Below are 25,013 nucleotides of genomic sequence, written 5' to 3'. Positions count from 1 at the left end.
GAAACCAGTAGCAAAGGCATTTTTATTAAGTTCTAACTCAAAAAGCTTAATCACATTCTGGCAGCTTTTCTCTATGACACAGAAGCATTAACTTCATTCTCTCCCCTTTTACCCCTCAGGTTTGGGTCTTTACAGACGAGCACAGCGGTTTAAAAAGAAAGTGTACGCTTCCTGATGCATTGGTCAACTCCACTTCCGTTCCTTGTGCAAACTCCTCAGCATTTTCTGACAGCAACCATCTTCTATGGATGGGTATCTCCCTTTGGATCTGGAAACAATGAGAGGACCTGTGAAATGCCATTACCGAATGAAATATGAAAAGAGTTCATTCTGATTTTGTTTATTTTTTACTATGCCAACTTCTCTCACATGTTGGAAGGATGTGTGCCCATGAAGGGGGGCTGAGCAGGGGAGGAAAAGCAGGGAAGCCATCAAGATTGTGGAGGAATCAGAGCAGAGCAACGGCTGTACAAGAAGCAGCCAACAAGCTGAGGCCAAGAAGGTCCAGCCCAGGCCAGACCGAGCAGTAAAACCTGAAGGAAGGACTCTCTGCAGGGCAGTGGGGCAGGGGACAGATGTGATGGCGCAGAGCAGAATGGCAAAGTGTCTGAGCCAGGCAATTTCAATAAATCTGTAAGAAATGGACAAAGAATAAAAGGAAGAAGGAGATACCCAGGAGAACAGGGCTAGTAGAAAGAATATAAGAAATCTAGCAGGAAGAACAGGGCTAGTAGGAAGAATATAACAAATCTAGCAGGCTGGGGGCCAAGCAGTGGTGTGCTACCCTATTCATATTCATACTGGCCCATGAGAGACCTTTTGTTACATTTTCAGGATTTTGTCAGCCACTTGACATCAGGTTGGTTGCTGGAAATTGGCTACATTGTACTCATACTGCATAGGACAGAAGCTGTTAAATGCTACAAATCGGCCCAGGCGCGGTGGCTCAAGCCTGTAATCCCAGCACTTTGGGAGGCCGAGGCGGGTGGATCACGAGGTCAACAGATCGAGACCATCCTGGTCAACATGGTGCAACCCCATCTCTACTAAAAAAAAAAAAAAATACAAAAAATTAGCTGGGCGTGGTGGCGCGTGCCTGTAATCCCAGCTACTCAGGAGGCTGAGGCAGGAGAATTGCCTGAACCCAGGAGGCGGAGGTTGCGGTGAGCCGAGATGGCGCCATTGCACTCCAGCCTGGGTAACAAGAGCAAAACTCCGTCTCAAAATAAATAAATAAATAAAAAAAATAAAAATGCTACAAATCTGGGTGCCTACCCACTTCTTGAAGCTCTCAATGGCCAGTTGTTAAAATTTACCAGCACACCACTGGCTGCCAACCTCCTAGGCTCCAGTGACTTGAAATTCCAATGAGCTAAAAGTTCCAACTTGAGAGTTGACCTGGGCAGCCCAGCCCCCTCCCTTCTCTCCTTGTGCTCTGAAGGAGCTGTGCCCAAGAGCATCATGGAGGAAATGGCCATATGTCATTCACAGTACCTGGGTGGGGACTCCCTGTCAAAGAGAAGTAGTGATCACAGCTTAGACTAGTGGTTCTCAAAGTGTGGTCTCCAGACCAGCAGCATAACATCACCTGGGAACTTGTTAGAAATGCAGATTCTCGGGCTCCTCTCCAGGCTTGCTCAATCAGAAACTTTTGGAGTAAGGCCCAGAAATCTGTTTTAACAAGCCCTCTAGGCAATACTGATGCTTGCCTGACTTTGAGAATTGTCAGGTTAGGTTGTGGTAATGATGGTTGGGTCTAATTTGTGAGTTGAGACAAAAATTTAAAAATGTGTCACTGTGTCAAAGCAGAGAGGACTGGAAAGATGGTAGGAGGTGGAGTGCAAGATGGCAGAGCGAAGGTTCAGGATAAAGTCTTGAATTATGCAAAGGATTGGCAGGATATGTGCTCTCAGGTTGGGAAGGAGCTGATTAAGGTCTGTGCTAGATAAAAACAGGCACACAGATCAATGGAATAGAATAGAGAATCCAGAAACAAATTTATACATCTGTAGAGAACTCATTTCTAGCAAAAGTGCCAAGAACATACATTGGGGAAAGGACAGTCTCTTCAATAAATGGTGATAGGAAAACTGCATATCCATGTGCAGAAGAACTAAACCAAACCCCTACCTCTCACTGTACACAAAAATCAAATCAAAATGGTTTACAGACTTAAATCTAAGACCTCAAACTGTGAAACTACTATAAGAAAACTGTGGAAGCTCTCCAGGACGTTGGCCTGGGAAAAGATTTCTTGAGTAATACCCTATAAGCACAGGCACCCAAAGCAAAAATAGACAAATGGGATCACAGCAAGTTAAAAAGCTTCTGCACAGCAAAGAGAAAAAAAGTGAGGAGACAACCCACAGAATGGAAGAAAGTATTTGCAAACTACCCACCTGGGTATCAATAACCAGAACATATAGGGAGTTCAAAAACTCCATAGGAAAGAAATCTAATAATCTAATTTTAAAATGAGCAGAAGCTCTGAACAGACATTTTTCAAAAGAAGACATACAAGTGGTAAGTATGTATACAGAAAGGTACTCAACACCACTGATCCTCAGAGAAATGCAAATCCAAACTGTAATGAGATATCATCTCACCCCAGTTAAAAGGGCTCTTATCCAAAAGACAGGCAACAATAAATGCTGTTGAGGGTGTGGAGAAAAGAGAACTGTCACACGCTGTTTGTGGAAATGTCAATTAATACAACCATTACGGAACACAGTTTGAAAGTTCCTCCAAAAATTGAAGATACAGCTACCATATGACTCAGCAATCCCACTGCTGAGTTTAAGCCCAAAGGAAAGGAAATCAGTAAATTGAAGAGATATCTGCATTTTTATGTTTATTGCAGCAGTATTGACAATAGCCAAAATTTGTAAGCAATCTAAGCATCCATCAATAGACTCATGGATAAAGAAAATGTGGTACATATACACAGAGGAGTACTATTCGGCTACAAAAAATAATGATATTCTGTCATTTGCAACAACATGGATGGAACTGAAAATCATTATGTTAAGTGAAATAAACCAGGCACAGAAAGACAAACTTCACACCTTCTCACTTACAGGTGGGAGCCAAAAATTAAAACAATTGTGCCAGGCGCGGTGGCTCATGCCTGTAATCCTAGGACTTTGGGAGGCTGAGGTGGGTGGATCACTTGAAGTCAGGAGTTCAAAACCAACTTGGCTAACATGGAGAAATCCCATCTCTACTAAAAATACAGAAAAAAAAAAAAAATAGCTGGGCATGGTGGTGGGCGCCTGTATTCCCAGGTACTCAAGAAGCTGAGGCAGGAGAATTGCTTAAACCCAGGAGGTGGAGGTTGCAGTGAGCCGCAATCCTGCCATTGCACTGCAGCCTGAGTGACAGAGTGAGACTCTGTCAAATAAATAAATAAATAGAACAATCGAACCCATGGAGATAGAGAGCAGAGCAATGGTTACTAGAGGCTGGGAGGGTGGAGCAAGGGGTTGGGGGAAAGTGGGGTTGGTTAATGGGTCCAAAATAGTTAGAATGAATAAGACCTAGTATTTGCCAGCACACAGGGTGCCAACAATGATTTATTGTATGTTTGAAAATAACTAAATGACTACAATTGGATTATTTGTAACACAAAGAAAGAATAAATACTTGAGGTGGGGATACTCCATTTACCCTGATGTGATTATTGCACATTGTATGTCTGTGTCAAAATATTTCATGTACCCCGTAAACATATGTGCCTATAAAAATAAAAAAATTTTAAAAAGTCTTGTGCCAGACCTTAGTGATTCCTATGCATTACTCAACACTGTACCACGGTGAAGTCTGCAATATCCTTCCATCCATCTATTTACAGATTCCTTCATTCAATGAACGATTATCCTGAGGGACCATCATTTTTCAAGGATTCTGTGCTTTGCAAAAACAGGAGTGAATAAGTCACTTTTCCTACTCATAAATAGCTCACATTTCTAGAGGAGAAACAGTTGGGCAAAATATAATTACAATGCCCTAGCTACTTGCCCCTAGCTAGGAAGGCTTTCATTTAAATTCTATCATTTACTTTTTATTAATAACCCTGCCAGCTATAATTTTCTCCATTATTTAGAGAGGAAAACAAAAGCTCAGGGAGGTGAAGTGACTTTTCTAAGGACACATAGTCTTTAAATATCAGAGCCAGGCTTGAATTCAGGTTTTCCAAAGCTAATTCCAGCTCCGTGTTCTCCGTGTAACTGAGGCCTAAAGAACTGAACATTTCCGGCTTTGCCCAGTGTTTTCCCCATGGTTTGTAGCATTCATATCAACAGATACCACACGAGACCAGGCTGAGCCTTTCCTTTTTGTCTACGTACCTCCTAGAGGAACAGCCCTGCTGTGTCTCATTAAAGCAGGAATTCTTTGAAAAATGCAAAGAAGAAATGATAATTTGTTTTCAAAATTAAATTCAAAGTGATAAATTCCTCTCCTGGGACTCACTTCCACGCGCTTGTGGCCTGGCATTCTTTCCTTGGACTTGACTTATATGTAAAGACAGGGAACACCTCCTACCTGTATTTGTCTGTGGTGAGCATGATTTCTGAAGAAACTGTTGACAACTCAGTGGCATGCTTGAACAGGAGAATCATACACTTATGCAGATTTATGAGAGAATTTTTGTTCTGTTAAAATTTCTGTTCTGAGGCAGTGTAACGGGAACACATGCCAGATGGACTCAAGATGGTCTTATTTGATATCTATTAATATTACTGCTGCAACCCACAGGAAAGGCACTGGGTAGAGTTGGCTGACCCAGTCGTGAGAAGCAGGAGGCTTGCCACTGCCTACTTTAGCAGAGTGATACGCGAAATACGCCTGACACCCACTCACCCCAGCCTTGGTTAAGAGTTTGCATTAATAGTCTATTTATAATAAAAAGCACTAGCTGTGACACTGAGATCCTTTAGGAAAATAGTAAACCAGAGAGTTTATGCAAAATAATATCCTTGTTTGCTCATTGGCCTAAAATGTGTCAAGGACAAGACTTTGGAACTAGGACGCATGTGAATCTCATCCCAAACCTTTTACCAGCTGTGTGACCTTGGGCAGACTTTGATTTCCATAAATGCAAGAGAGCAATAATAAAATCTACTTTTCTGGGTAATCAGGAGTGTTAGCACTAGTGTTCATGAATGACATAAAGTTCCAGGAGAAGGGTGGACACTCAATAAGTGGTTACTTTTGTTTTCAAGATTTTCCCCCAAGAAGTTACCTAGTAAGCAAAAATTGCCTCCAGTGAATAATATGTCTGATGCATCAATCACAATGGACAGATGCTGTTCAGAGTCAACCTTTCTTTTTCTTGTTTTGGAACCTGTCTTAAACTATACTGGCAAACTTAAAAATTCAACTAAGATTTGGCCTAGAAAAAGGTAGAAAGCTTGTGTTATGCCCCATTCAAAAAAAGTGCCAATATGTTATTTTTCTCATTTACATGATGGTTTCTTATTCTGCATCAGTGATAGTGAGGATTTTTAAATTATCAATAATTGTTCAATAACTATTGCCAAGCCGTTGCTAATTTTCTTTGGTGAACACTAGCAAAGTATTTGCCAGGATGACAGTACTTGAGAATTCTCCAAGTCCAAGAACACAGAATAATGGGAAAGTAGGCCTTTCCTTCCTAATTTCCAGAGCTGTTTCTAGAACAGCACTTTCTTCTCTACAAGGCTCTCCAAGGACACCAGTTTGGGCAAAATCAGGCACATTATTGCAAACCTGAGTGTGAAGACTTGCTCACTTGGCATATGCAGGAAAGAAAAGTGAACTTCCACTTGCCATAAGCATTTAAATGCTTTGCTAGATGCTGTGGTTGCAGAAGGGCCTCCTGCCTCCAAGGACTCTCCGTGGACTGAGGTCTTCAGGCACGCATTGAATCCCACAGTGCAGAAAGAACTCCAATAAGTTACAAGTTTGTGTGATGCAGGAAGAAAGAACGGTTTTTGTAACGGTACAAAGATAGAGGAGGCCACCTATCTGACATGACTCATCTGATTTCATTATGAAAGTCATTCATTTCACAATGAAAAGTCAAAACTTCTGTTGAGTGTGTACTTGCCTCAAAAAACTCTTTGGTTGTAAGTCAAGGGGAGCAATTCAAGTGGCTTAAGGACTAAAAGTCAGAATAGACTCTAGAATGTTTTGTGAAGCCTTGAGGTTTAAATGACAGGATTTCTCAAGGGAGGTAGCCACAGCCAGAAAGCCCTCAGCTATCCGGGAGTCCTCACGCCTCACCTCTGTTTCTCTGTGTGTCTGTTTCATTCTTGTTTCTCTCCCACGTGTCCCACTCTGCCTTTCCAGATAAAGCCCAGAAAACAGTTGCCCCACAGCGTTTAAGTATGTCTTCTCTAAATCCAATCAGCTAAGGGCTCTGTGTCTGGGCCTTGTGGAACCGAGAGGCAGCTACAGCCCACCCACCTGGTGGAGGAGGTTCTCAGCGAAAGCGAGTCATCCTTCATCGTGTAAAGCACTGGGCTGGGACTGTTCCTAAGGTAAATAACCCAAGTTGCACACATAGCTATGGAAATGGCAGGTCAGAGGGAGAAGGTTCGGCTTTAGGTTGGGAAGAGAGGGATGTTTGTAGAATAAATGAAAATCAGCTGAGCATTGAAAGAAAGTTTCAACCAGCATAGTGAAGCAGCATCAACGTCTGGAGTAAATACCTGAGATTCGTTGTCTCACGGCCAAGGAAAACTAGGATGCAGACACACAAAGTGTGACGTTCAGAATAAAAGTTTAATAGGTGAAAGGAAGAGAAGAGCTCTCCTGCTACAGAGAGGGGTCCCAGAGAAAATGGTTGCCACTTCCGCAATGAAATGCAGAAGGTTTTACAGATGAGTTTGAGGGGGCAGTGTCTGATTTACACAGAGCATGAGATTGGTTGGTCCAGGTGTGTTCTTTGCATAGTGCATGTAAAAGCTGGCTGTCCCAACATAATTTTTTATTATGCAGATGAATTCTCTGCCAGGCCGATGTCATGTTGCCTGTTCTCTACTGCACGTGTGGTGACCAAGAAAATGGAAGATGGAGCCTCCATGTTGAACATACCTGGCCCTCAGGTAGCCCTTTTCTATTGGCACAGCTGCCAGCCTTCACGTGTGCAAGCTTCCAGCTTGCTTATCTATGTCTGCAGCTAGATTTTTTTCAGGCTATTCTTTCTTAGAAAAGAAGTGATGTAGGGGCTGATTTTTATTAAAAAGGAAATTCTGCTGAGGACTCTGCTGCCTTTACTATCTGCCTAAATAATTCCTTTCTACCTCCTATATCAATAGGAATGGGGAAAAAAACCCCAGCCCCACAGAATGAAGAAAAGTCTAAGAAATAATCAGACAGTTACCACCGAGACCAAAAACAACAAAGAATTATATGCCAGGAATTAATGGAAGCAAGCAGTTCAGACAAAGGCTGGAGTGAGTTTGTCCTAAAGTTTCCCTGCGGGAAGTACGTAAGGAAAGCTGTGGGCCTTCCAAGGCACTGGCTGCATGGAGCTACTGAGTCCCCATTTCCTAGGTGCATCTTCAATTAACCACTAACATCCTAACCCCATAATGGCATCTCATTCTCATTCTGGCTAGTTAATATCTATTGAGCAGTTAACCACGTGCCAGGCACTGTGCTACCTGTATTACCTCAAATGATTTCTGTACTAGTGCAATGAAATAGGTGCCATTATTTCTATTTTACATACGAGGAAACTGAGGTTTAGGTGAAGCAAATCTCTTAGGGACGCATAGCCAGTAAGCCACAGGTGCAGCTTTGTGCGACACTAAGACCTGTTTCTGCAATTACTATAGTGTCTACCCTCCACACATTCTCTTTTATTTGTCAGCTAGATTGTCACAAAACTAGCACCCGGTACATCGAATTTTCTGCCTTCCCTAAGAAAATAACTCATGATTCCAGACCACCTTCACTGGTTGGGAGGAAGGAGAAGAGGGTGATGAATTCATGCAAATTCCTGGAAAAAGTTTCATATAAAATAAAAGACAGCCCACTCCTCAAAAAACCTCCATCAGGTTTTGCATGTCGTTTGCCTACTTTACGTCTTCTGGATTCTGAGCTCTTGAAATTGCTACGGCTGCCTGTTTTCATTTGCAAAACTCACCATAGCATTATAGCTTTGGTAAGTGCTTTTGAAAGCAAAAGAGCATCTATATTTAGCACAGAAGGTCAAAAAGAAGTCTCTAAATAGAAAAATATGTGTGCTTAAACTTTTGTCTCATTTAAATATGAAGATAAATTTAAGCACTCTTTGGTGTCAACAATTCCAACCTCATAAATTAGAAGCAACCACAGTAAACACATCCAGCAGCATTAAAGCTATCCTTTTTTCCCCTAATTATAAAGCACTGGGCTGAAAACATTCACATTGATTTACCCAATTTCCTATTGTCAAGTTCTATGTCGACACTTGATGTGATTATGTTAATGCGCTAATTAAGTTTAGTGTCCTTTACCGTACGTTCTGCTCCCAGCAAAATAAGAAAATGCAAAGATAAGTATGTTTTCCTTCACTGTGGTCTGGAATAAATAGGGCAGATGCCCTGTGAGAGCAGGAAATATTACCTTTTGGGTTGAGTTGCCTTAGATACAACTTAATTTGAACAATTGAATATATTTATGAGGTGCAAGAAGCAAATAAAAAAGAGCATTCAAGCTGTGTAGTGTGCTTTGCTTTCACTATTAGAGCTGAAACGACAGTACGTGCCCTCATATGTGAGCCAGAGTGTTTTGTGGGGACACTGCAGGGAGCAAAAGTCAAGAATATGCTGCTTGTATATTTCACCCAAGATCACCTTTAACTCAAATTTATATCTTGTTCTATTTTTTTCTGATTCAATTTATGCAGACATTTTCATTATTTTGCACATTGATATTTCTTCTGATTTTCATTTTTAAATTTAGAAAAAGGCCTGAGGCCCAGGTCTTGTCTGTGATAATGCATATTCTTAAAAGAGACAAAAAGGGTCCATTGTTTCCCTTTGCAAATTAAACTATGACATGATACTTTGTTAATAGTTAAATTTTTAATTTCATGTTATTGAAAGAGCTCTTTTTGATTTATTTAGTTGTAGATTTTTATCATGTAACACTCACGCATATATTAGTTAAGCTTTTCCTAAAATTGGATCATAGTCAGAGTCTTCTGAATCACGTACAACTAAGAGTCGATGTCCACGTTTTTCTTCACGCGTTCATCCTCTGGACTTGATGTTGAAGCGTTTCTCAGATGTGTCCTAATGCTGCCTCCAGGACATTCTGCAAGTCTCGATGCTGAACTTTCTTGATATTATTAGAAGGGTCATCCAAAGGTTTTCAGTCTAAGTTGTGCATGCAGAGAATAACAATTATGCCAATATGACAATGACTGTGAAACACCGCTGACTGTAAGCCACCTGCTGATTTCAGAGAGAACCCTAGAATCCATAAAATGCTGTAAATCTGTGGCAGCACTTCCTCCTTGGGTTGTAGTGAGAAATATCCTGGAATAGTGCCTGGTACTTAGTAAGCATTTGATAAATGATAGCTGTCAGTAGTGCTACTCTAACTTGTTGGGATGGCTCTGTATATATGTAAATTATTGAATAATCAGGGTAATAAATTATACCCGTAAATTATACCCAGGCTTTAGTTATACAAGTACTTTAGAAATGTGTGCCTGTTTGGTCTCAAACAATGGGGAAAAGATCTATTCAGTAAATGGTGCTGGGAAAACTGGCTAGCCATATGCAGAAAACTGAAACTGGACCCCTTCCTTATACCTTATACAAAAATTAACTCAAGATGGATTAAAGACTTAAATGTAAAACCCCAAATCATAAAAAACCTAGAAGAAGGCTTGAGACAGTGACTCACACCTGTAATCCCAGCAATTTGGGAGGCTGAGGTGGGTGGATCACCTGAGGTCAGGAGTTTGAGACCAGCCTGACCAACATGGAGAAACGTCATCTCTACTAAAAATACAAAAATAGCCCCGCATGGTGGTGCATGCCTGTAATCACAGCTACTCGAGAAGCTGAATCAGGAAATCACTTGAACCCAGGGAGCAGAGGTTAGCAGCGAGTTGAGATTATACCATTGTACTCCAGCCTGGGCAATAAGAACAAAACTCCATGTCAGAAAACAAAGACAAAAGCAAAAACAAAAAACCCTAGAAGAAAACCTAGGCAATACCATTTAGGACATAGGCATGGGTAAAGACTTTGTGACAAAAATGCCAAAAGCAATTGCAACAAAAGCCAAAATTGACAAATGGGATCTAATTAAACTAAAGAGCTTCTGTACAGCAAAAGAAACTATCATCAGAGTGAACAGGCAACCTACAGAATGGGAGGAAATGTTTGCAATTTACCCATCTGACATTCTGTAATGTCCAGAATTTACAAGGAACTTAAACATATTTAAAAGAAAAAAATAACAGCCCCATCGAAATTGGGTAAAGGAGGCCGGGCGTAGTGGCTCACACCTGTAATCCCAGTCCTTTGGGAGGTCAGGGTGGGCGGATGACCTGAGGTCAGGAATTCAAGACCAGCCTGGCCAACATTGTGAAATCACATCTCTACTAAAAATAAAAAAAATTTGCTGGGTATGGTGTCAGACCTGTAATCTTAGCTACTTGGGAGGCTGAGACAGGAGAATCGCTTGAACACGGGAGGTTTCAGTGAGCCAAGATTGTGAGATTCACTAATTATCAGAGAAATGCAAATGAAAATCACAATGAGACAATCTCACACCAGTCAGAATGTTGATTATTAAAAAAATCAGGAAACAATAGATAGTGGTGAGGCCATGGAGACATAGGAACACTTTTACACTGTTGGTAGGAATGTAAATTAGTTCAACCATTGTGGAAGACAGGATGGCGATTCTTCAAGGATCTAGAACCAGAAATACCATTTGATCCAGCAATTCCATTAATGGATATATACCCAGAGGGATAGAAATCATTCTACTATAAAGACACATGCGCACATATGTTTATTGCAGCACTATTTATAATAGCAAAGATATGGAACCAACCTAAATGCTCATCAGTGACAGACTGGATAAAGAAAATGTGGAACATGTACACTATGAAATACTATGCAGCCATAAAAAGGAATGAGGTTGCTTCCTTTGCAGGGACATGGATGAAGCTGGAAGCCATCATCTTCAGCAAACCAACACAGGAACAGAAAACCAAACCTGCATATTCTCACTCATAAGTGGGAGCTGAACATTGAGAACACACGGACACAGAGAAGGGGACAACACACACCAGGGACCGTCAGGAAGTAGTGGGTGAGCAGAAGGAACTTAGCAGATAGGTCAATAGGTGCAGCAAACCACCATGTCACATGTATACCTATGTAACAAACCTGTATATTCTGCACATGTATCCTACTTTTTTTTGAATAAAGAAAAAAAAAGCTAATCTGAAAAGTCCACAGGCTGTATGGTTCTAATATATGACATCCCACAAAAGGCAAAACTACTGGGATAGTAAAAAATTAGTAGTTTCCAGGGATTGGTAAGGAAGGAGGGATGAATAGGTGGAGCACGGAGAGTTTTTAGGGTAGTGAAACTATTCTCTATGGACTATAAAAGTGGATACGCTTCATTATACATTTGTCCAACCCCATGGAATGTACATCACAAGTGTAAACCCTGATTTAAATTAAGGACTCTGGATAAAAATGATGTGTCAATGTAGGCTTATCACTCTGATGGGATATGTTGATATTTGCAGAGGCTGTGTGTGTGGAGGGGTAGGGGCATGTGGGAACTCTGTACTTCTCTCTAAATTTTACTGTGAACCTAAAACTGCTCTAAAATAATACTTTTTTTAAAGTAGAAATATTTCTAGATTAAAGAGACATTAAGTCGTGACAATTGAATGTAACATGTGATCCTGGGTTGGACCCCAAACTAGAATTCTTTCTTTCCATAGAGGACAATTTTGGGATAATTGGGAGGAAATGAATAAGGTTTATAGCTTAGATAAGTGTATCAACAATAATTTTTGATTTGATAATTATAATGTGGTATGTAAGAGAGAGTCCGTTTTCTCAGTAAATACATGAAGAATTGAGCAGAAGGGACTCTACTCTTTCCAGTTATTCTCAAATAGTTCAGAAACAATAATGTTGGTAATATACATATATATACACATATATGTACACACAGAGAGAGAGACAGAGAGAGAGAGAGAGAGAAAGAGGCAAATGTGGCAAAATGTTAGCAGCTGGGGTGAAAGGCTTATGATAGTTCTTTCTACTATTTTTGCAACTCTATTCTAAGCCTGACATTATTTCAAAATAAAAAATATAAATAATTGGAAAGACGAATCACTTAAAAGAAAATAAAAAGTGCATGAAGAGTGTTAAACTCATTCTGAACCAATGATAGCATTCCAAATTCCCTTCGCAATGCTTTCGTTACTCACATGCACACTCACAGAACTGTAGTCATAGTGTTTTCTTCTTTCTTTCTGCCTTCTTTTAAACTCAGCCTCATTGCATGTAAACAATCTCTTCGCTGACAGGGTGCAAAGACGTGCCGCTTTCAAGGGAAGTTCATTTCAGGATCCCACCAGTTGGCTGGGCCTTGGTGGTTTAGCTGTCTTTCTATGGTTAAAAATTAGTGTTTCTGTTATTTATTAATTCCTAGTATGTTTTATTTTATTCAACAAAAAACAGTGTCAGTGCTAGGACTTTTATTAATTGTAAAAAGCCTACTCACTTAGCCTACCCCACCCCACCCCCTTGTTCTCACATCCTGTAGCATCATAAGGTGCATTCAATCACCTACCAGTGAAAGTGCAATGATGAGTTCTCGGAGTAGTCAGCCTGCTGGCTCCTGCATCTGTAGTAGATGCAGAGACCCGATTTTGAATCTGGACCATGTTTTTGACTAGCTGTATGACCTTAGGCAAGTTATTGAGTCTCTCTACGACTCTGTTTCTGTTTATTTTGTTTACTTAAGTCTTTATCAAAAGTTTGAATTTATATCTTGCTCTATATGTGAATATTGAATATCTGCTCATTATTTTTTGTTTCTTTCTTTTATTTACAGAGAGCCTCCTCAATCTCATTCTAATTTACTTCACTAAGTTAGCAAGAGAAGTTACATTTCAAGTTTCTGTGCTAAAATGGGATAACATTATCAGTGGGGAGAGCTCTAGTTTGCACAAGGTAATATTTTGAGATTGACTGAGCAAGAATTTTGAGTCAGATTTGTCTGTGTTCACATATTTAGCTACGACATTTATTAGCTGTGTGGCCTTAGGCAAATCACTTTAACTCTCTAAGTAGCAGTCACCTGATCTATAGAATGAAAATAATATTAACTGCATTAAAGAATTACTTTAAAGGGTTAAATGAAATCTATATAAAACAATTTTGCAATATTTTAGACACTTTGTAAATACATAGTTTGTATATATACATGTATATATATGCATACATATGTAGATGTTTACCTAAATATTCAAAAAATATGATATAGTTGTTTACAGATTAAAATTGGAAATCAGTGAGACAAAGATGCTCTCTAGGGAGGTCAGGGGCTGCTCAGTATCGTCCTGGGGCATGACTACACCCCTTGGTCTGGAACCTCGTTTTTTCTTTTTAGCTCAAGCAAAGCCCATCAGGTCCTGCGGGACAGACTGAACTGATCATATATCAGTTTATTTTTAATAGGGAGCAGAAATGACAAGTATGCTAGACTGAACCTGTGGGCTGATCCGCTCATTACCTTTTATGGAAAAGTCTCCTTAGGAAGCCAGATTGTCCTCTGAAGGGCGCTGGGGCAGGGTGGGTTGTGTGTATGTGCACGTGTGGAGTATGAGCCTGAAGTGGAGTGACAGGAGATTAGAAAGATGGCCTTGTGGCCAGTATCACTGAGTCATACATAACAGCCTAATGTTCCCCCATCAAGGAGAAGAACTGGCAGCATGACAGGGAATCACTTGGGTCCTGGACATATCTTGTTTCTTGATGAAGTTCCTCATAAATTATTCTTTGCTATTGACAAAGAAGTTCTTGAGTATCATTACATTTTATCATGCTTTTCTCCAAAATGTTCCTTGTAACAAGTATTTATTCTTTTTTCCCCCGGAATACATATTCATCTTTGCAGGTCTTGTTAGATTTGCCAGCTCTTTTTTTTTTTTTTTTTTTTTGCATTTGATCCAAAAAAGATTTTCCTTTGAGTTAACATCGGCTGTAAACAGTTATATCTAATTTGCCCTTATTTCTAGTATCTTGCCTTCAATTTCCTGTTGCTATGATCAGAATTTCAGAAACAGTTTCAGAAACCATCAACTCAGCAAACAAATCCCTCCTCTTTTTGAGCCCTGTGAGTAGGGTGACTGGGGAAAGTCCTAGTTAGGAGTAGACTAGGAGTAGCCTAGAAAAAAAGAAAAAAGTGAGAGTGTCAGGGACATGTTATACGCACAACCTCTGAGACGTGTCGCAGTCGGCAAGGGTGCTAAGGCCCTGCGGTTGGCTCTCCCTTTGACCAAATTCTTATGCTTTATGTAAACAACGTAAGCACCAGGAACAAAAGCAGACTGTTCTTCACAACGAAAATTGGGAATGTCAGGGATTTTCCCATTCAAGTATCTTATAAACATGAATATGATTTGATACACAAATATGCTGTTTAAGTTACAATTTTAAAGACTCAGCTGATGAAATAGTGACGGGGCGAGGATCTGCGTTTTTCCCTAAGCATTTTCTTTTCCTCAATGTTGTAGTGTGTCAGAGTTTAACAGCAGTAATGTCGGAATGAGAAGACCCCAGCCCTGTCTTTGCCATCATCCCACATTACACCAGTGATTTTCCTTTGTAGCCAGGGGTTTTACTTTTAATAATGTATAAAATTGAGAAACCCAGGTCGAGAAATGTACCATTATCCATCTCTCATTATTGCCTTGTTGAGACCACATGGGCAGGAGAAGAAACCCCCCATCTTGGCAGGTCAGGAAGGAATGGGTGTTTCAATCATCTAGGAGAATTGGTAATCGTAAGCTAGGAATTGAGGTGGGCTCTAGACTAAGGAAGGAACTTCTCCCTCATTCAGGCGGCTGGAAGGAATTCGAGCTCTGGCTTTAAGGCCGTAGTGAGGGCTAGAGCATGTGGGTGGTGAGGGGTGCACCTGGAGGCAGGCCAGCCAAATGGTACCAACACAACTCTTCGCTTTGATTTGGCTTGGTTGTCAGTTAATAGCAAGTTGGTTTTCAGTTCAAGTAGTAGATGAATTAGCAACACAGGGAAATAGTGAGTTTCTAGAGAAGTGGGCAGTTACTGCAGCAAGAGCTAGAACTACTTCTGGGTTCTGCTCCCACGTGCAGGTGATAAGGAAGAGCAGGAATGGCTTTTGGAAAGAGAGGAGAGCAGAGGCCTGCTCTGAGGCTAACTCTGGATGGCAGCATGGTGTTGGCAGCAGTGCCAGAAGAACAGAAATCCAGCAGGGCTACCAGAAGAGATGGGTGCTGATCGGGAGGAAAGTCTGGACTTGGAGGTAGCAGGGAAGTGGACGACGGTGTGACAAGAGGCAACCAAGACAGGTTTGTGTGAGATTCAGCTTCTTCGAGGACCCCCCGAACCCTGACCCTGGCATGGGAAAGGCCTGGGGTGGGAAACATTGTGAAAACTGGAGTTCTCCCTAGCAGGGGTGGTGGGCATTTGTGTTCTACTTTGAGACATAAGAATGCAGTGACACTGCTTCTCCTTCTCCGCAATCCACATCTTCCCTCCAACCCACAACTCTTCCACTTCTCTCAAGATGCAAAAGCAGCACCTCTCTCTTCCACTCCAACCCTTAATTCCCTAACATGTACAATACACAGGGAGAATGAGGAAGTTTCTTAGGTTTACCTCTAAATTGTGCACTAGAAAGTTCACTGCTAAAATTCTATGACTCTGTGTTTAAAATAGCCAAATGTTCAAAATCTAATTCCTCAATGAGTGACACTGAATGTTCTCAAAATAAATTTTCTTAAATGAAAACATGCTTCATTTCCTCCTAACCGTGTGACCCACAGGAAGGGAAGTCATTTTACCTGTCCTTTGTTTGTGCTAATTTGCATGCTAATGATCATGCAGTCCCAGACCAGTCGGTTGGATAATGAACTTGGTAGAGCCCTGTTGTATCAGAGTAACCAGTGTGGACGCCAACAGAATGCTGAGTATCACTTGGAAAGAGAGATTAATCATTAACCAGTCCCAATAACTCACTTGGCATTTTTAAGCAAAGATTACTTATCTGTATATAACATAAGAAAAGATCAGATGCACATAATCAGCATTACCTGCTAAAACATCCAGATAATTGTATTATGCTGAAGAAGATTGTTCTCATTTGTGCAGGTGGCTTCCAAAATGAATTAATACAACAGGAAGGTGGTTGGCTATTAAAATCTGAATAATTTCATGTAAATGGCCCTTCTTCACTAATAAGACCAAATTAAAAATGCCCAGACCCGTGAAATAGTGGTGTTAAAATGATTGGAAAGTCAGAAGGTGCTGGGCACAGATGAGAATTTGTTACAACTACAACTGGTAAATGGAGTTATTGAAATCTTTCCTATGGGCTTGGAAAACATGAAGACATACTGAATAGAGCACTAACTGATGAGTAGAAGAGCTTCTTTTCCCTATTTCCCTCTTTTCTCCAAGAGTAATTAATGTAGCTTTTAATATGAATCAGAATCAAAACAGGAAATCAAAAATAAAAACCCAGAGGAGGGTTAAAGATTGAGAGATGCTGGGTTCCCTAACACTGGGAGCATGTTAGCTTTCGCAAGAGGACACAACATTTAGCTCTGTGTATGCTGCCACGGAAGAGACAAAGGAAGAAATATGTTGCTTATATGATCACTGATGTCTGATAAGAGGTTCAACCACTCGCTCCATAAACACGCGAATACTTCATATGGCTCAGGCTATGAGCTGAGTACCAGAGTAAGAAAAAAAAAGATAATAGTAGCTCACAGACTAATGAAATAAATAAGCACACTATTTTAAAAACCAAGCCTTGTGCACTGAGATATGTGCTAGAATTAAGAGGAAAGGAGAACTTGGCAGTCCATCCTGGAAGAAGTCACGAGCGCACTGCCTGGACGGCAAAAGGCAATCCACACGTGGTTCCTGGTGAATGAGAGGATCACTGCGGAGAGGAACATTTTGGGCAAAAGAAACAGGATGGTGCATGTAGGAAATGACTGTGTGGCTGCATCTCACTGGAGCATAATTGGTGGGGAATGGGGAGCAAGTATGGAGGTAAAAATGGAAGGGAAGGTAGAATCACAGACATAGGGGTTCATTCCAGAGCCTCTGCCCTTGGACTGATTTATGAATGTTTCTTTTAGTGCTTGCTAAATTTGTTTCTGAATTTATCTTCTTTCATTTTCCCCCTGCTATAATTTTTTTTTCCCACTTTGTGGCAGACATCTGTGGAAATGTTCTCCCAGCCTGTCCATAGCCCCACCCTCTCGAGCGCTGCTTCTCTGCAGCTCCAGCCTCCGGGTCCCATCAAGGGATGCTTCCTTCCCACACATTCTTGTCTCCTCTCCCCATCTGGGACAGCATGGTGCCCAGGGCAAGGTTCGTCTAGGAGCAGGCACGTGACTTGAACCAGAGCTTCGCCCAACCTTTCTCCGAGGTGCCATTCCTTCAAGAGAGGCAGCCCCTTTCTGATCATGGGAGCCCAAATTTCCTTTCCACCTGTCGGGAGGGATGTTCTTCACCACGTGGAGGAAGGTGCATGCAGCGGGAAAGAAAGACACATGAAGGGAAGGAGAGGGAAATACACACAGGGAGTCCCTGTGAGGTCCGGATGCCTGGCTCCAGGTTTCCTGAAGTCTAACTGTATGCCTGACCTACTGAGTTTTGGTTGTTAACCCTTTGTTTTGGTTACCTGGGCAACCTTAGCCTCTTACTGAAAATATGGTTACATAAGCTAATTTAAGTTGGGTGTTTTCAGGTACAAAATATTCAATGACCCTGAGATTCCTGAGCTAAATGCTAATTTCACTTATTCCCAATCATTTCTATTTAATAATCAAGTATTTGCAGCTGTGAATTTTTCTCTGCAGATAGCTTTTGATACAGACAGTCATTATTATACTATTTTCCAAATTGTCAGTTTAATTCAGTTTGTCCCGTCTCACTTTGGGGATGAGAAGGCTGAACTTACCTCACCTCTCTGATAATAACGTCAACAAGTACCCTATACCAACCACATGCCAGATGATGTTCTAAGTGTTTCACAACTATTACCTCATTTAATTCTCACAGAACCCCATGAGATCAGCACTATTCATGTCAGTAGGTCATGGATGAGGAAATGGAGGCACAGGGAGTCTCACTCACACTGAGCAGTAAGTAGAGTTGCTGAGATTTGAACAGGGGACTGTCTGGCTTCCAATTCCATGCTCTGAGAGCAGCTTTGAGTCTAAGCTGCAAAGTTGTTGCGGCTCTGTGGGGTAGAAAAGGCCAGTCCAGATGCCGCTGGCCCCTGAGACAGCCAGAGAACACAGCAGAAGCAGCAGCACAAACATGCTGTTCTTCGACACAGAAAGAAGCTCAGGCCTTGGGACACAGGGCTCTGTTAGAAAGAGAACAACTCCCAAGAGACAAGACACAGCCAGGGAGCAAGATTATGCCTGCAGCATTGTGGCTCAGTTGTAGTCTCCAAATCCACTTAGTCACCCCATGCCTTCCTCCCGGGGCTGGTATGCTTGGGTCGGGGGCGTGGGGAGAGGGGAAGCGGAGCAGAGTCCTCCAGCAGGCCGAGAGTAAACAAACCTCGACTCAGCTCAGCGTATTTTACATCTGTCTTTTGTTGTTGATGATCTCATCCACCAGTAACTACAAAAGCTTGGTCAAAGTCTCTACCGGGGGTGATTTTTGTCAGCTTCTCCTTAAATCCCTGGTAGTTTTTGTCGTGTACATTTTAGCACTATGGTACTTGGTCTTGATTCCTAAGAGTTCGTGGATGGTACGTTCTCACCATAGATATGTTTCCATCTGTTGCATTTCTCACTTTATATTGTCTCTTTTTATCCCTGTAAAAGGTTTAGAAATGTACTCATCTCATATTCATTTGAGCCAAATCAACTTTAACCTTGAGAGCTCATGGTACTTCTTTGTTTTACCCCATCTCTTAGAAAGCTTAGCATCACCCAGGTGAGCACACAGTCATTTTAGGTCCTTTCCCTTTCATGCTCAGCTCCCCTTCAAGGTGGTGTCTACATGGTCATGGAGGGAGTGGCGGGAGAGAAGGGAGCCTTAGAGTCTTGCCCACCTCCATTCTGAGGTGCTGGGATGGTCACTTGGCTGGTGACCATTAAGGTGTCTTTAGGAGGCCTCTCGCTGAGAGCTGATATCTGTGGCCTCGGTTTGGGGCCTTTGTTTGTTTATTTAATGCTGCCTACTATAGCCTCTTAGTCCTCACCCAGAGATCTGTTAGTTTACACCCTCAGTGCCTCCATGTCTCCTCACCTGTGGGACATCTACCACACCTCACAGAGCCGCGAGAGCCAGGAGCACCATATCACAGGCCCAGGTTTGCAGCCACGTCCCTCAGTCCCTGCAGAACCACCCTGTGTGTTATCTTCCCCAAGACTCCCACATGGGCGGTGGCCAGAAATGCCTCTGCTTTTGGCTATTCCATCAGCTGGCTTGATATACCTTCCACGGAAATTACAGCACCTGGTTCTGATTGCCTGTTTCTCCTCCCACCGCCCTTCCTTCCTTTTCCCCATTCTCCATGAATGTCAAGCACAACGAGCTTCCCCTTCCTACCTCTGCGGGACAGGAACTTGCCCTACTTTTCTTCTTCCCTCTGCAATGCCATCGCAATACATTTTAAGGTCTCTAAAGTGTATACAGCATGAGCATTACTTCATTCAATGTCATCTTCACCAAAACTCAGCATAGTAGGTAACACCATCCCCACTTCCCAGGAGGAGAAAGTGAGGATTAGAGAAGTTTCATGAAGTGACGGGGCAAAAACCTATACCACACTTTCTGCTTCAAAGGCTGGTGTTCATGCCTTTTTGTATAAAACTAAGATCTCATCCACTTTTGATCTGTTGTAAGTCCATGATTCTTGGTGTAAAGGAGAGGCCTCGTAGAGCAGAAGGCACAGGTGGGGCTGGAGGTAGTGCCTGGACAGACAGCCTGTGGGCAGTTGTGACCTGTGCAGAGATAAAGATAAGGAGGTAGCAGTGGGGATAACAGGGACCCATGAGCCTTTTTCTCCAGCAAAGAGAGAAGTTAGAAAGAATGGAGGAGGAAGGAAGGGTTAAGAGGACACATGCAGAATGGAGAGAGACCCTGTGGTTATTTCTCCTCTCCTTCTGCAGAAGGCTGTGCTTTCATTCCTGGCCTCTTGCTATCTTAAAGTAAAGTTAAAAGAAGATAAAATTGCCTTGGATCAGTACATATTATACAATGGAGATCCTCTGTCTCTAGTGTTAGGACTTAAAGGGATGTGAAGCAGAACTCAGGTGGCTGCTTTCTCCCACCAAGTTAAAAAAAAGAAGCAAGCAAGGCTGTGGACCCTGGTACGCATCAGCATAGTGGCTGGTCGACTCTGGTCATTTCTGGGAGCGCTGTGCCCACTATCGGGTGCTGTGGGCCCAGTGGGTCTGCATTAATCTTTTCAAAAATGCAAATCTCAGCTTCAAATTCAACAGTCTCCTTTGGAATTTCAAAGAGTTCTAGGTTGTTTAAAGGTTGAGTGGAATTCCTGAGCCCGTGTTAACTGGTCACAGTCTACTAACTCATAATTAGCACCAGGCCACTGTTTTATGTAAATGCCACTCAGTATTCAACAATGACTAACCACTCCATTTCAGTCTGTTTACTTAAGTTGGGGGGGGGGATTCATCTACAATCAGTGCTTCTGAACATTTAACCTATTTAATACTGAGACACAAGAGAGAGAAGGTGAGTCTTCCATTTCTCTCTCTCTTCTCTGACACCCTAACCACTCCCCATCCCAGCCACCAAATCCCAGTATTGTGCATAACCCAGTTCTAAATCTTGTCTAACTATTAAGCTGCATGACCTTGGCTACCCTGAGCCTCAGTTTCCTTATCTGCAAACTCTGGGGACAGAATTGGATGATGTCAAAGGTCCTTTGTACCTCCAAAATCCAGTGACTGGGGGAGAAGATGAAATGTCTCCTTTGTGAAAATCTAAATGTATTTATTACACACCAAAAACCACAGCATGGCAGACTCCAGACTATGGGAAGTATCTAGTTGTCCACATGTCACTTGTCTTTTATGGCAATGGCCAGTGCAAGAAGTAGGAAGCTTGTGTAAGATCCAGTATTAAAGATATTCGCTGAGTAACATTTAGAAAAATGGGCAGAACACAACAGCAGGGTAAGAAAGGAAAACTTGTCAACAAATCTGTATGTTTAAATGTGTGTGTGCGTAAAAGTTGTGTTCACTCATTTTATTTTTATGGAGCACATTAGAAATATATTTGGAGACAAAATGAGCCATCGATCCTGGCTGAAATGCTAAACCAATACATAAACACCAAGGAGAGGAACTTGCTTGCTTCTAAGGGGTGTGGAAAGTTGGAAAATAAAAGAGCCTCGTGGGATAGGAGGCAATGATGCCAAGTGCTACTTATGTAGATGAGCCACCAGAGACTGAATGGCCTGTGGGGAGAAGGATCCAGAAAGGACTCTGGGCAGCAGAAATATCCGAGCTGGAGTTTTACTTCTTTGATGTAGAGTGAGTGAGGAGAGCCTCCTCTTGTAGTTTCCTTAAGAAATCTTCAGTCCAGTATGTGTTATGCATTAATTAAGTTGGTATTTGAGTGTATTGCCTTTCCGGGTATGCAGAAGAGGCTGAATTCTCATTCGGCTTGATGTTGGAATCAGGAACAGTCAACTTCGATATGGGGCATGGGGGCGGGCCATAGCTGATATCCTGGTTTCTCTGTCTGGGCCTGGCCTATCTTGTACTTTATTTTTCACTTGAAATGTCTTCTTTTTCCACCTGTCCTGCTGTTTTCTTCAAAGCCTAATTTTGGTTTCCCCAGATCCTCCACCTCATGTCTGCCTTCATTCATTCAGTAGTGACCACAGGCTGGAGATGCCAATTTCAGGGCTTCTAGAAGCCCTTGGAGAACAGAGCTCCTGTGTCTTTCTTTCCATAATATATCCAACACCTGGCTTTGTGTCTGGCACACAGCAGACATTCAACATTTGTGGAATTGATAAACTATTAGATTGGTAGTGACAAATACTCCCCGAAGAGAATGTTTTGCTTTTGTTTTTTTTTTGAGACAGAGTTTCGCTCTTGTTACCCAGGCTGGAGTGCAATGGCGCGATCTTGGCTCACCGCAACCTCCGCCTCCTGGGTTCAGGCAATTCTCCTGCCTCAGCCTCCTGAGTAGCTGGGATTACAGGCACGCGCCCCCATGCCCAGTTAATTTTTTGTATTTTTAGTAGAGACGGGGTTTCACTATGTTGTCTCGATCTCTTGACCTCGTGATCCACCTGCCTCGGCTTCCCAAAGTGCTGGGATTACAGACGTGAGCCACCGCGCCCGCCACCCCCCACCCCTTTTTTTTAAGACAGAGTCTTGCTCCATCGCCAGCAGCCAGGCTGGAGTGCAGTGGCGCCATCTCGGCTCACCGCAACCTCCGCCTCCCGGTTTCAAGCCATTCTCCTGCCTCAGCCTCCCGAGTAGCTGGGACTGCAGGCGCGTGTCACCACGCCCAGATAATTTTTGTATTTTTTAAAATCGCATTTTAGGTTTTGGGGTACATGTGAAGAACATGCAGGATTGTTGCATAGGTACACACATGGCAATGTGATTTGCTGCCTTCCTCCCCATCAAAAATGCTGGCATTTCTCCGCATGCTATCTCTCCCCAACTCCCTACCCCCCGCTATCCCTCCCCTATTTCCTCCCCCCCCCGACAGACCCCATTTTTTTTGTATTTTTAGTAGAGACGGGGTTTCACCATTTGGCCAGGATGGTCTCGATCTCTTGACCTCGTGATCTGCCCGCCTTGGTCTCCCAAAGTGGAGAATGCTTATTTGAACATACACCCCAAACATTGTTTCTCTACCCTCCAGAAAATGCTTCTTTGGAAGGATTTAAGACAGTCTGATGTTTCTGCAAACATGCCTGCGTTTAGGGGCCATCTTGCCCTTCTCAGCAGCGTTCACCGGGGATGTATTTATTCTTCCATTTAACCTTTACAGGGGACCACGATCGTGGCGTGTCCCTCCTAGGGGCCATTACCTTTCACAGGGATCCTCGTGTCTGGTAGAAAACAACCGCTCCAAGTTCTCTGCATCCTAACTTCACCAGGATACGCAGATAAACCTATTTTTAAAAATGTTTTTAAATTCTCAACTTGGCGGTGTAAATAAGGCTCTTGCAACGCCCTCAGGTAATAACCAAGGGCAGTAATCACCGCAAGAAGGAAGGTAGAGCTGAGCGCCTTACTCAAGGCCAAAGCATTCGCAATCTCTAGGGCCCGGCTGCTGTGCCTGGGCGTGTGCACCGTGCACTCCGAAGCTGCGTGCGGCGGTGGCCTTGGAGGTGCCTGTGGCCTTAGGAGTTCCCGGGGCCCGGAGCCCTCCGCTCGGCACCGGGTCGCGTCCCCGGCCTGGGAGCCGAGCAGCGCGGCTCTGGCATGCTAAGTGGGCAGCTCTGGGGCGCCTTTGTTCCTCGCGGCCGTCTCCCAGGGCCGGCTTCCCTCTGAATCTAAATGGGCTTCTCCCCCACCCGCTCCGCCCTGGCCCCCTGGCCTGGGCACGGCGCCCCTCGGTGATGCGCGCCCTGACACCTGGGGCGTGGGCGCGCGGGGGCAGCCCGGGCCGGGCGAGCGCGGGAGGGGCGCCTGCGGTCCCTGCGCGGGCCCGAGGGGGCGCCCCAGCCTCTGCCCCGCCAGTCGGCGGCGCCCAACCTAGGGGTCCCGCCGCCCGCAGCCCCAAGTCTCGCGGTGCTACCTCTCTGACTGGGGAGCCGCGGGCCGGGCGCCCCCCGCCGCGCGACAAAGGCTGAACTGGGAGGAGGAGGCCGAGGAGGGGGAGGCGGAGGCGGGGAAGGCGGGGACGGCGAGCGGCCGCGGCGGCTGGGAGCGCGGAGGGAGCGCCGCCCGCCCGCGCCGTCCTTTGTGTGGCGGCGGCGGCGCCTGGGCCTGACCGGGTCCCCGGGGCTGCGCGCCCGGCTCGCGCCGCCCCTCCCGCGCCCTTGGCGGCGCGCGCGGATCCTCTCCGAACAAGATGGCAACCCCGGCGGCGGTCAACCCTCCGGGTGAGTAGCGGCCTGGGCCCCGCTGCCCGCCGCAGCCCGCAGGCCCTGCCCGGGGCCGGAGCGGACCGGGGGCGCCGAGCCGCAGCTCCGCGCGGTGGGTGGCGGAGCGGCTGTCAGCGCGCGGCGGCCGCAGCATCAGCACCAACACCAGAGCGGCGTCTGCATCCCGACCCTGCCCATCCGGTCCCGGGCAGGCGCCGGTCCGGCCCTGCGGGCGGCAGCACGCTGACCTCACACGCTCGGGAACCCCAAGGGCCGGCCCGGGAGCCCCCGAAGTTCTGAAAATAACCACCTTTGCCTTCCCCATCCCACGCATTTTTCTCTTCCGGTCCCGGCTTTTGTGGCATCGCGGCGTCAGCCAGTCCTGGCTGGTGGAGGGCTCCGCGCTGACGGAGGGAAAAGTTTGGAGCCGGTATTCAACAGGGTACAACTCCCGGGACTCTGCCCTGCCCGCCCCGCACCCAAGCGCTGGTCCTTTGCGTCCTTGGCGACTGGCTGCTGTGCGTCCTAACCCTCTAGGGGCACAAAACACCCAGCCTGTGGTCACCAGAGTGGAGTAGCCCCGGTTCTGCCCAAATGACATCCTCTGCCTTCTGGGCTGACGTTTCCGCAGAGTGCAGCCTGTGACAACTGAGCTCATTCCGAAAGATTTCAAAAATGGCAGAGTTGTGATGGAGTGGCAACCTGGACCTGTTTTG

General features: G+C 44.1%; 2 protein-coding genes across 14 annotated transcripts in view; one reads left to right on the top strand and one right to left on the bottom strand.

Moving 5' to 3' along the window:
• On the bottom strand, positions 1-24,955 carry LOC128932337 (uncharacterized). Of its 8 annotated transcripts, none has more exons than XM_078326920.1 (4): positions 24,009-24,955; positions 23,296-23,379; positions 12,455-12,635; positions 1-268 (listed from the first exon to the last, which is right to left on the bottom strand). In XM_078326920.1, the coding sequence occupies exons 1-2, from the start codon at positions 24,953-24,955 to the stop codon at positions 23,358-23,360; spliced, it is 969 nt and encodes a 322-aa protein (XP_078183046.1). In that variant the 3' UTR covers positions 1-268; positions 12,455-12,635; positions 23,296-23,357. The 8 variants fall into 8 exon arrangements, with proteins under 8 accessions (XP_078183046.1, XP_078183051.1, XP_078183048.1 ...); XM_078326924.1 differs by lacking the exon at positions 1-268 and adding an exon at positions 8,922-9,350 and having other exon boundaries at positions 23,503-24,955; XM_078326919.1 differs by lacking the exon at positions 1-268 and adding an exon at positions 8,922-9,350.
• ARNT2 (aryl hydrocarbon receptor nuclear translocator 2) overlaps positions 24,176-25,013 on the top strand; it is a 186,681-nt gene continuing 185,843 nt past the window's right edge. For 4 of the 6 annotated variants that reach the window (XM_017973327.4, XM_078326913.1, XM_008998512.5 and 1 more), the window contains exon 1: positions 24,176-24,315. In XM_017973327.4, coding sequence (XP_017828816.2) covers positions 24,285-24,315 — 31 coding nt within the window. In that variant the 5' untranslated portion in view covers positions 24,176-24,284. The other 2 variants (XM_078326917.1, XM_078326910.1) reach the window with 1 other exon arrangement.

The sequence above is a fragment of the Callithrix jacchus genome, chromosome 6 (genome assembly GCF_049354715.1).
Source record: "Callithrix jacchus isolate 240 chromosome 6, calJac240_pri, whole genome shotgun sequence".
In the NCBI taxonomy this organism is placed as follows: Eukaryota; Metazoa; Chordata; class Mammalia; order Primates; family Cebidae; genus Callithrix; species Callithrix jacchus.
Note: the sequence above shows the minus strand (reverse complement) of the source record. Positions and strands in the feature narration are given on the sequence as shown.

What these genes read in the sequence shown, in the direction of transcription:
- LOC128932337 (XM_078326920.1), bottom strand. Translation starts at nt 24,955, where the DNA reads ATGAGCTCAGTTGTCACAGGCTGCACTCTGCGGAAACGTCAGCCCAGA. An exon ending in GCGGCTCCCCAGTCAGAGAG is followed by an intron (nt 23,380 to 24,008) that starts GTAGCACCGCGA and finishes TTTTAAAAATAG; the next exon opens with GTTTATCTGCGTATCCTGGT.